The 12,503-nt window shown below is 40.2% G+C and overlaps 1 protein-coding gene and 1 pseudogene across 2 annotated transcripts in view; both read left to right on the plus strand.

Moving 5' to 3' along the window:
- cfap77 (cilia and flagella associated protein 77) overlaps positions 1 to 2,945 on the plus strand; it is a 7,670-nt gene extending 4,725 nt beyond the window's left edge. Inside the window, exons 4-7 of the mRNA XM_084729397.1 lie at positions 820 to 1,051; positions 1,128 to 1,233; positions 1,489 to 1,590; positions 2,766 to 2,945. Coding sequence (XP_084585523.1) covers positions 820 to 1,051; positions 1,128 to 1,233; positions 1,489 to 1,590; positions 2,766 to 2,888 — 563 coding nt within the window. The 3' untranslated portion in view covers positions 2,889 to 2,945. The remainder of the gene's footprint in view (positions 1 to 819; positions 1,052 to 1,127; positions 1,234 to 1,488; positions 1,591 to 2,765) is intronic.
- Positions 2,946 to 4,483: 1,538 nt separating this feature from the next.
- On the plus strand, positions 4,484 to 10,973 carry LOC146319738 (barH-like 1 homeobox protein; annotated as a pseudogene). Its single transcript, XR_014771484.1, has 3 exons — positions 4,484 to 4,931; positions 7,046 to 7,247; positions 10,159 to 10,973. The product of XR_014771484.1 is annotated as a barH-like 1 homeobox protein (transcript).
- Positions 10,974 to 12,503: the final 1,530 nt, after the last annotated feature.

The following is a 12,503-nucleotide window of genomic DNA, read 5'->3' on the forward strand; positions in this document are numbered from 1 at the left end:
ATGGATGAACTCGTATCGTTTACATTAAAACCAGGAGCTTCAGTCTCGCAGAAAAACCTTCAGAATTATGTAACAGAATAAACTAGTTTCATTTGACGAATGCAGGAAACTTCTGCAGAACAAAACAGCAAATTTTACAGTTATGAGCCTAAAATTTGTTTTGTTTTTCCTATTTCTTCAATAAACAGTGGTTGCAATGTTTGATTATTTGTGTGTGTGTGTGTGTGTGTGTGTGTGTGTGAGAGAGAGAGAGAGAGAGAGAGAGAGAGAGGGAGGTGTAGCAGCGGTCAGCTGTCACAGTGTGTTTTCATGAAGGAAACATGCCTTCAGGCAACAATCACTGCTGTCACTCAGTCACACACACACACACACACACACACGCACACACACACACACACACACACACACACACACACACACTGTGGTGTGGATCAGGTCTGTCACTGTGTAACATTTTCACTACATGGTTAATTCACACAAATGACATTATTGGGGTTTCTACAGAAAATGAGTCAGTCTTTATATTTTCTTATTGTGTGTTTTGTCTTTTTGTCAAATGACTGACGAACGTCGGGACGTGGACAGAGTCAGAACCAGAACTGCAGAAAAGAAAACAGAAATGATGTCAGAGCAGACAGGATGTTAAAGAAGAGCTGGATTATTTACACAACATTACCATTTGTGTATTATTATCATGATACTTCATTTTTAAATGTCACTGTTTAATGCATGTATGCTGCACTCCCACAGGTCTTAGCAGTGACCACTGTGGCCTGCTGGGAGTTGTAGTTTGTGACAGTTCTACTTGTGCTGTGTCAGCTCTGTCCAGTTGGGGGGTTCAGACCAGACGTAAAGACTCCGCTCAAATCGTCGCACCAGACTTTGTGTCTCTGAACCGGGACGCCGTGATGTCCGGCATGGTGACGGCCAAAGAGCTGAGTCAGTACCGCGCTCAGAGGGGCGGGGCCAGAAGATCAAAGTCCGCCCCCAAACGACAGGAGGCCTCACGCAGCATGGCGGTGCCTGACATCACTTTTGGAATCATGTCCAGGTCAGAAAACTTCCACAGAACTGATTTTTGATTATTGATTGATGATGATTGATGTGCTGATCGATGTGTCCATCAGGCCACCATCTCCCATCGCAGACATTCTCTCTCATCAGTACGCTCGCCGCTGGATCAACGAACAGCTGATCAGGGATCAAGCCAGCAACCTCCAACAGCAGCAGAAGGTGAGAGGGAGACAGAGTGGAGCTTGAACGGCTGCACTATACTTCATAAGCCCCGCCCCCCTCCATGTTAGCAGATGGGACATGGATCAAACTAAAACATCAAATATCTGTTATTTTAGGTGTTTGATATCAGAGTCAGTCTACAGTGAGAGAATGAATGTAAGTCAGTATCCTGTGACATAAACACATCTGTGTGTGTGTGTGTGTGTGTGTGTGTGTGTGTGTGTGTGTGTGTGTGTGTGTGTGTGTGTGCAGATGAAAGCATGTAGTAATCAGGAGACCAGGACCAGCCTGTTGAGGAGGAGCAGACCTCTGCCCGTCACTCAGACTCCGTTCAAACTGCCTCAGTTCAGACAGGTACAGTCTGCTGGTTACAGAAGGATTTATAAAGACGCGTTCATGGTCACTCATTACTGATGAACATCTGTACTCAAGTACAAGTACTGTTACATTATTAAAATATTATTCAGTTACAAGTAAAAGTACTGGTGTTAGAAAAATACTTAATTAAAAGTACAAAGTATTTGTCTCTGTTCTGTCCAAACTACAGTCGCATATTTTCTGCATTTCCCTTAATTGATGGTTGAAAATACTAATAACTGATTAATCATTAATAATTTCTGATACAAAACACATTTATTTGAATTTTTTTTTTCTGTTTTGTTTTGTCTTTTTCTAAAGTTTCCTTATTCAACAAAGTCAAATGAGGTGCAGTTACTGCCATTTATACATTATTGATTAAATATCCATGACTACATTTTTAATTGGTGCAATATCCAAATTGTACAGCATCATAATGAGGTACTGTAGAGAGTAAATGTTTGTTTGCTTCAGACTTGGGCTGCAGAGTATTTCCTCTTTCCTTAATTGATCATTGGTAAAATTAACAATCAATTAATTGATTAGTCAGACTTATAGAATCTTAAAAATGCTGCATTTACCGAACATCCCCTCAATCAGAGTTTTATTTCCACCTGAACATGTTCCATGTTCTCTGACAGCTTTAGGGTTCTATAGCGTGTCCCCATATAAGAACCATTTTTGGTTCCTGTTAGAACCTTTAAAGCAGTTCTACCTACAACCTGACATAAACTGTAGGGGTGTGTATCTCACTGACTGATTCAATACATGTTCAATGATACTTCCAACCAGGAGGTTCTACCAAGAACCTTTTTATATTCAATAAATTTGTTGAATTGCAGTGATATTACATTTACTGTTTCTGTGTCTGTACAACATGTTCTGTTGTTCAACAGACTTTTGAGTATGAATCTTTTTGGACACACTGCTCATCACAACCTCTTGGAGATGTAACCATGGTAACCTGTGCCAACGACAAACAAATTAAAAAAAAAGAATCTGCCTGGCAAAGTGAAACCTTAGCGACATTTACTGAAGCGTGATTGTCGTTACACAGAGCTCCCTCGGTCGCTCCTTTCGTGCGTCATGTTCTTGTTGTTGTTGTCACTGCTGAATTGCATTGTGGGATATATTTGCTCCTGACCTCCTCTCTCCTCTCTGCTCCTCCTCAGGTTCCTGCTGCTCTGGACACCTTCAGGGACCCGGAGGCTCGTGAGCGGGCGTTCAGGGCTCATCGGTCCGACTCTGTGTCCAGGAGAGGCGTTCAGGGTCTGGGAACGTACAGTCTGAACTGAAGCACTGTGACAACATGGAAACATAAATATACATAAAAATAAACACGAGCATCTTTTTTCTTTGTGTTGTTCTTTCATCTGATTCCACCAAAAGTTTTATTATGAGTCTGAAAACAAACAGGTCAGATCATCAGAGGAGTCCCACAGGGTTCTGTACTGGGACCTTCATTTCTTTATAAATATGTAAAAACAAACATTTGTGACAAATTATCAAACATATTTTTCTATTTTACGCTTATCTATTGTTCTTCGTCACCACCAGCTCTTCTACAGTGGTTCTACAGAGAACCCTTGAAAGAGTTCCTCAAGGTTTTCAACAATCTCTGAAGAACTCTTTCTTCTAAAAAAGGTTCTTTGGATGGAAGGGTTCTTAATGGAACACTTAGTCTTACAAAGAACCCTTGACAAACATTTTCTTCCATAAAGGGTTCTTCAGAAGTAAGCAGTTCTGTGTAGAACCACAGCCCTTCAGGAAGAACCCATTTGGAACCCTTATTTCTAAGAGTGTAGCCTGTGAAACATATAAGAGCTTCATAAAGATTTAAGTCTGCATCTTTATTTCCAGCTGCACAGAAACGTCTCAATGATCACAGAAATATTCAGTGTAAAACGCTCAGATGGATTAACTGTAATAAGTAGCCAAAAGTAAAACTTTAACTCAGAACTTTACTGTACATGAAATGTTTTTTTTTTGTATTTAAAATGAATCAGTTCTGTACTGAAAAAAAAAAAGTTGAGAAAACATCATTTTAAAGCAACTGCATTCAGAGTTTTGATTCAAGCTCAAACTCTCAAAACCCAAAGTTTTGAAATAAACTAAACTCAGTTCTGAAGACCTTTCATCTTTCGTTAAGATAATTTACTTTTCTTCTTTAGATAAACTGGAATCTTTGTTCACAGTGAATTATGAACCTGATTCGTCTTTGTCTGTTTGAAAATGAGCTGCAACTGAAAATATTAAATTATTAACCGTTGTTCCCTTTGACTTCAAAGAGACATCAGCTGCTGTCACTCACTCACACACACACACACACACACACACACACACACACACACACACACACACACACACTCTCTCTCTCTCACACACACACACACACACACACACACACACTCTCTCTCTCTCTCACACACACACACACACACACACACACTCACACACACACACACTCACACAAACACACTCACACACTCTCTCACATACACACACACACACACACACACACACACACTCACACACTCTCTTACATACACACACACACACACACACACGAGGAGAGTTAATAAATCTTTACATTATTTTTTGTCTTCACATCAACTCAACAAACCTCCCTCTCCCTCTCTCTCTCTCTCCCTCTTCCCCCCTCTCTCTCTCTCTCTCTCTCTCTCTCCCTCTCTGGTGCTGATATCAGCTGCTGATCGATTGATTCAGTTTCAATCTGGATTAATAATCAGCCTTTACACTCACTGATATTTTATTAACTCTTAATTTTAACTGAATTAATTTAAATATAATTGTAAAATGACGTCACGATCAAACTAATATTTGAAGTTGTGCATCATATTTCCCGCTGCTCCTCCTGTCTGTCCCGTCTCCTGCTGTCTCTCGTGTCTCCACCGTGATGTCTCCGCTCCTCCTCTGACCGGACAGACTCACCTGAGTTCAGGTGGAGATGGAGGTTTCTGCCTCCAGGTTCCGCATCGACTCTCTGCTGTCCCTCAGGCCGCCCGGGGCGCTCCTCTCCCGGTCAGACCCTCCGGAGCTCAGCCCGGGCAGCAGCAGCGGCTGCTCGGCGCCTCCGTCCCCACGCAGAGAGCGCGTTCCCCGCCTGGAGTCTGCTCTGCTGCCCGCTGACCTCCAGCAGCTGCAGCCCCGCTCCGTCACCTCCTCCTTCCTGATCCGGGACATCTTAGCGGACTGCCGGTCCTACACTGACCCGGGACAGGTCTACTCTGACCCGGGACGACCTGAGCTGGAACCCGAGCCGTTCCAGTCCGAAGATTTTCAGGATAAAAGTTCCTCTTCAGACAGCGAGTCCAGAGGTAGGAGAGAAAAAAACAAAACAAAACAGAAAAAATCAGAGAAATATATTAATATTTTTTTTTATGACAACATAACAGATTTAAGTTGATGACAGAAATATAACGTCAGATCAAACGGAGTGACTGACGGGAAAAAAATCCTTAATTGATTTCATGATTTTACTGAAAGCTGATGAACCGTTTCTGATTAAGAAAAGGACATTTTTATTGTTTTTTCTGGTTTTGTCTGAAATACTTCCTGTTATTATAGTATACTGGCCATATTTAAAGCAGAACAAAATCATTTATTTCATAATCTGTGCAGACTGAAAAAAAAAACGCTTCATCTGGTTAATTACGTGATTTAAAAAAACAATTGTTATATTATATTAAATAGAAGATTTTTAATATGAAGCTGTTTTAAATGAATATTGATATTATCAGAGCGTCACAAGGCGGATTAACAGTTTTCAGGTCTCACGTGATTTAATATCTATATTTGATTTAAAGTCGTTATTTCATTTTATTTTCAGCTGCTCATTAAAAAACATTTTCAGTTTTTTATTCACAGAAATAAAAGAGAAATAATAAAATGTTGTGGATTAACTTGATCTGCCGCTGGAGAGGTGGTTTATGGTTACTGACTAATAATAAGGACATTATTATTATTATTATTATTATTATTATTATTATTATTATTATTATTATTATTATCAGTAGGCTAATAATAACAACAATGAAACCATTAAATTAAAATTATTTTGAAGTTGATATTGCCAACATATAATCACAACTATACATGTATATTACAGAAGCATTAATCTGCATTAATATGTTCATCTTGTTTATTATTTCACATTTAACTGACAGATTAAAAAAAAAAAAAGAGTAAGAATTCAGATCAAATCAGTTTGTTTTTAAAAGTAAATTCTGATAGTTTTAAGAACTTGATACACATTGGTCCTTTTGAATAAATTTCTGTTCAAAGCTCAGCAGTGATTATAATAATTGTGAAAAATAAATATATTTATTTGTATTTATTCTGCTGTATTTGATGGTGTGAATAAGGAGGCCTATTAAGGTCAAAAATGTGGCCTGCTCATTAATTATTAATCAGAAAATGTCATTATTTATTTCAGTCGTACGTTCAGCCTGAGTGACGACATTATCATAAAAAACGTTTGTAATGAAATATTAATGCTTCAGATATTCGGTTGTGAGCTGCAGGACTTCATCACATCACATCAGATGTTTTCAAACTGACGGAGACCAACTTTCATTTGTCGGACAGTTTTTATAATTATATTATTTTTAATTAATATAATTAATTTTATACTTCTGTAATTATATGGACAATATTTCAGCACCTCCTTGGACGATACTGTACTCAGACATAAAGGCACTAACTAGAACCATAAAGGGTTCTTCAGCCTGTCCCCAGAGAAGAACCCATGTTCCTTCCTGGTAGAACCATTTCTAAAGATTTCTTACAGAACCCTGAGAGAGTTCTACCATAAACTCAACATAAAGGGTTCTTTCCTTTGTTGAAGAAAAGGTTCCATAAATTTTCTTTGTAAGACTAAGGGTTCCATTAAGAACCCTTTTTGGAAGAAAGAATTCTTCAAGGATTATTGAAATCTTAGAACAACTCTTTTTTCAAGGGTTTTTTGTACTGTAATATAAAAGGGTTCTCAGTAGAACCCCCTGGGTCGGTTCTTGTTAGCACCCTTCGAAGGTGGAAGATTGTTGAGGGTTCTGTGTGGAACATTTTACTTTAAAGAAGAGTTTCCCTCTAGAACCTGTCACAAGGGGGATCTGGGTAAACTTTCACAGATGGTGTCAGTAGAACCCTTTATGTTGAGTTCTTGGTAGAACTAGATTCTGTGTGAAACCTTTATAAAAGGTTCTGAACAAGGGTTCTCCTATGGGAACAAGCAGAAGAACCCTTTATGGTTCTAGTTAGTGCCTTTGTTTTTAAGAGTGCAGAGAATTAAAAAGTTCTTCAGTTTTTCCAGGACTGGATGAAAAACAGAAAAGTGATTTAAAGAATTTTTCAATAATAATAAACTCCAGGACTTTGAACAAATCACCTGACCCGTCTGATGTGATGTCATTTCTACCTGTCAATCACTCAGTGCAGGGCGGGGCCTCAGACGCCGCCACGGCCCGTCTGAAGAAACCTCGTAAAGCTCGGACGGCGTTCAGCGACCAGCAGCTGTCGAGGCTCGAGAGAAGCTTCCAGAAGCAGAAGTACCTGAGTGTCCAGGACCGCATGGAGCTCGCTGCGTCCCTGCAGCTCAGTGACACCCAGGTCAAGACCTGGTACCAGAACAGGAGGTAAACCATCAGAGCACAGAGACAAGACCTGGTCCCAGAACACACGAACAAGACCTGGTCCCAGAACACACGAACAAGACCTGGTCCCAGAACACACGAACAAGACCTGGTACCAGAACACACGAACAAGACCTGGTCCCAGAACACACGAACAAGACCTGGTACCAGAACACACGAACAAGATCTGGTCCCAGAACACACGAACAAGACTTGGTACCAGAACAGGAGGTAAACCATCAGAGCACAGAGACAAGACCTGGTCCCAGAACACACGAACAAGACCTGGTCCCAGAACACACGAACAAGACCTGGTCCCAGAACACACGAACAAGACCTGGTCCCAGAACACACGAACAAGACCTGGTCCCAGAACACACAAACAAGACCTGGTCCCAGAACACACGAACAAGACTTGGTACCAGAACACACAAACAAGACCTGGTACCAGAACACACGAACAAGATCTGGTCCCAGAACACACGAACAAGACCTGGTACCAGAACAGGAGGTAAACCATCAGAGCACAGAGACAAGACCTGGTCCCAGAACACACGAACAAGACCTGGTACCAGAACACACGAACAAGACCTGGTCCCAGAACACACACAAACAAGACCTGGTACCAGAACACACGAACAAGACCTGGTACCAGAACACACACAAACAAGACCTGGTCCCAGAACACACGAACAAGACCTGGTACCAGAACACACACAAACAAGACCTGGTCCCAGAACACACGAACAAGACCTGGTCCCAGAACACACAAACAAGACCTGGTCCCAGAACACACAAACAAGATTTGGTACCAGAACATATAAACAAGACCTGGTCCCAGAACACACGAACAAGACCTGGTGCCAGAACACACGAACAAGACCTGGTACCAGAACACACGAACAAGACCTGGTCCCAGAACACACGAACAAGACCTGGTCCCAGAACACACGAACAAGACCTGGTCCCAGAACACACACGAACAAGACCTGGTACCTGAACAGGAGGTAAACCATCAGAGCACAGAGACAAGACCTGGTCCCAGAACACACGAACAAGACCTGGTACCAGAACACACGAACAAGACCTGGTCCCAGAACACACACAAACAAGACCTGGTACCAGAACAGGAGGTAAACCATCAGAGCACAGAGACAAGACCTGGTACCAGAACATATAAACAAGACCTGGTACCAGAACACACAAACAAGACCTGATACCAGAACATATAAACAAGACCTGGTACCAGAACACACAAACAAGACCTGGTACCAGAACACACAAACAAGACCTGGTCCCAGAACACACAAACAAGACCTGGTCCCAGAACACATAAACAAGACAGTAGTAGTTGTTCTGTGTGTCTTCGTAGTTGTTCTGTCTCTTTGTAGTTGTTCTGTCTCTTCGTAGTTGTTCTGTGTTGTTCTGTGTGTCTTTGTAGTTGTTCTGTCTCTTCTTAGTTGTTCTGTGTCTTCTTAGTTGTTCTGTGTTGTTCTCTGTGTCTTTGTAGTTGTTCTGTCTCTTTGTAGTTGTTCTGTCTCTTCGTAGTTGTTCTGTGTTGTTCTGTGTGTCTTCGTAGTTGTTCTGTGTCTTCGTAGTTGTTCTGTCTCTTTGTAGTTGTTCTGTCTCTTCGTAGTTGTTCTGTGTGTCTTTGTAGTTGTTCTGTCTCTTCGTAGTTGTTCTGTGTGTCTTTGTAGTTGTTCTGTGTCTCTTCGTAGTTGTTCTGTCTCTTCGTAGTTGTTCTGTGTGTCTTTGTAGTTGTTCTGTCTCTTCGTAGTTGTTCTGTGTGTCTTTGTAGTTGTTCTGTGTCTATTCGTAGTTGTTCTCTGTGTCTTTGTAGTTGTTCTGTCTCTTCGTAGTTGTTCTGTGTGTCTTCGTAGTTGTTCTGTCTCTTCGTAGTTGTTCTGTGTGTCTTCGTAGTTGTTCTGTCTCTTCGTAGTTGTGCTGTGTGTCTTTGTAGTTGTTCTGTGTCTCTTCGTAGTTGTTCTGTGTCTCTTCGTAGTTGTTCTGTCTCTTCGTAGTTGTTCTGTCTCTTCGTAGTTGTTCTGTGTCTTTTGTAGCAGCTCTGTGTTGCTTTGAGATCATTTTGGTCACTTGGATCTCACAGCTGTTTTATGTTTCTTTGTAGTTGTATCACAGAAACAGACCAGAACAGGAAGTAAAACATTAACAAAACAATCTCAAGATCCATCAGCAGCTGAAGTTTTTGATAAAAACACTATTGATCATGAATCTTTCCCAGTGATAAATATAAATGTAAGACAAATATTTCATACTTCCTGCTCTAACAAAGATTATTTTAGTTGTCTCTCTGTCTGTCTGTGTTGAGTATCACTGTGGACAGACACATGTGAGACATTTCCTGATTAATAATGAACACAGTGTGATCAATAATTCAACAGTGCGTGCTGTAATTAATGATCAATAATTAATGCAGAAACAAATCTGGAGCTTTTAGTGCAGAATCACAGAGAGGACGGAGAGCAGGAGGAGCACACACCACTGATTCTTTATTTATTGATTTATTTTTATTGTTCCATGACCACAGAGAATCCTGCACCGTGATTGGCTGGAGGACTGAGGTTCACCATCATCTCCATGTTGGACAATTTGCGTCGTTGTTGATCTTATTTAGATTTAGTTTTTTGGAGGATTTCTTTAAAGACTAAAAGCTTTTACTTTTTATTCTCTAGTTATGAGAAACAAACCTTTCCTAAACATTTTGTAATTATTCTTATTTTTAATTATACACGGAAAACTAATCTAATTATTTATCCTGTGTGCACAAGTTGTGATACAGTTTGTATTTTAAATAAATTTATGTGCAGAAAATAAATCTTCAGGTGTGCGGTTTATAGATTCTATAATGTTTTAATTATAAATGAAATATCTGATGTGTCTCCTCCTCCGTCAGGACGAAGTGGAAGCGTCAGTCAGCCGTCGGTTTGGAGCTGCTCGCTGAAGCCGGCAGGATGTTCCTGCCCACACACTACCTGTACCCTCCTGCCCCGCCCACACTGGACCTTTACCTGTACAGAAACCACGCCCCCCACCACCACCACCCGGTCCCACCCCTGCTGCCCCGCGTCCTGACCCACTCTGATCCACACCCCCACTGACACCAGCACACTGGGAGGACTGGGAGGACTGGTTTCTTCAGGATGACGTTTGGAAATAAAAACTTCTGATGATCAGCTAAAGTTCAGACGACCTTTTGACTCGTTTCCACTGCAGGAACTTCATGAAACACGCTCCCGTCCTCTCTGTTGTCCCCTTTAAGGACGAGTTCCTGGAACTGAACTCTGCTCAGGAGGCGATTCTCAGTCCAGGTTCAGGTTCTTTCAGGATGATGATCGTGATTGGTCGTGTAGATGTGATGTCACATCACAACGAGGATGATGACACAACAAAATGACACACAGAGACATTTAACCAACACGTCCAGAGACGATTCAGACGCAGCTGCATTCAGAAGATTTCTCAGAATTACAACTCAAACTAAACGGGGAACGTTTAATAACTTTGAGAACGTTAAAGAACCAATCAGACGATGAGACGTTCAATTTGACGTTAAATTTGGGCTGTTTAGTCTGTATGATTGTCTTTGCAATGAAAACCTTTCAGCTTTCACGTTAAACTAAGACCAGACGTCCTTGAATAGTTGTCTTTCCAACATGAGACAGACGTCTCATTTTCCTCTTTCAACCAAAATCAAACGTTCCTTAGACGACTGGCAAAGCCATGTTTTCTTTTTCAGTCTTTTCAACCAATTTTTTTTGGTGGGATCTGATGATGTTAGGTGTTCTGAATATGTGTTGTTGTTATATTTCAGTTTTTTAAAATTTTAAATAAATATGCAAACAGTTCTTAGTGTTTTTGCTTCTTATTAATTATGCTCACATTATCAGGATACGATTATTGTCATCAATAATCCATAATAATAATAATAATAATAATTGGTCCATAACGTCAGAAAATGTTGATCAAAGTCCAAGATGACGTCCTGAAACGTCTGTTTTGTGGGTGTTTTTGTGGGACTCGTGAGGAACTGGTCTGCGTTGACTGGGACTCGTGAGGAACTGGTCTGTGTTGACTGGGACTCGTGAGGAACTGGTCTGTGTCGGTTCTAAACTGACATATAAAAGTCCTCAGTTTGTGTTTCTGCAGGAACAAACTGAAAGCAGAGAGCGATCGGAGGTTTTGATCAATAAATAATAAATGAAGTCTAATAAATTATCAATTATCAGAATAGTTTGTGGTTCATTTTCTTCCATCCAATCAGACGTCTGAACACTTAATTCAGAAAGAGACATTTACAGAGCGATTAGCTGCTGAAATATTAAACAGAGTGAAATATTGATGCAGTTAAAAGGCAGCGATTACACATCAGAGTGACCAGAGTGTTTCTTTAAGTGCTGCACAAAGTTAACAGATAAAAAAAGCACTGAAAACTTTCAAACTTTCACTTTACTTTCATATTTCTGTTTGTTTATTTATTAGCTCTGTTTATTTTTATATTTCTGATGTTTTTTAGATGCAAAAATGTCTGTGGGTCCTGAAATACACACAGATACTGAACAGATGAAGATTTAATTCATTTCTGCTTAAAGGTGCAACTTTAATTTAAACTAAAGTTAAACTCCGTTTATAATGAAGTGAGTCTTATTTTAGTATTAAAGTTGCATTAAAGTGGTCAATCTCTTCTTTTAATGAACGTCTTTAGTTCAGAGCAGCTTCGACTCACTTTGATACCTGATCTGACGTCGCATGAATTTACCTCTGTGTCACATTCAGGAACACAAAGAAAAAAAAGACAAAAGACAATCTGGATTCAGTCCACAGAAAAAATAAGAGGAAAGTAAACAGTAAGACTAGCTGTACTGCAGTATTACTGTAGTATTACTGTAGTATTCAGGATGTGTTGATGCTGGAAACAAGTAAAAAAAAACACTTACTGCTCAGTTTGAGAATAAAAATAACATTTAATTTTCCATCAAAAAGAAAAATAAATCTTTTCACCTCAGTAGAAAAACGTGTTATTTGGAGTTTGGAGTTTGACGTCCTGCTGTCAAAGATCCATGAAGGAAAATCTGTCGTTTTAACAGAGTCATGGAGACAGAGGACAGAATAAATGAGGACGTTCACCTGGACAGAGGCTTCATGAACCTGCATGTGAAGATATAAGATCAACACACCTGACAGCAGGTAAATAATACATCAGTAAATTAATGATCAGAGACTCTGTGTGTAAATTTAAAC

Source organism: Lutjanus erythropterus, chromosome 10 (genome assembly GCF_056507025.1).
Source record: "Lutjanus erythropterus isolate fLutEry1 chromosome 10, fLutEry1.hap2, whole genome shotgun sequence".
In the NCBI taxonomy this organism is placed as follows: Eukaryota; Metazoa; Chordata; class Actinopteri; order Lutjaniformes; family Lutjanidae; genus Lutjanus; species Lutjanus erythropterus.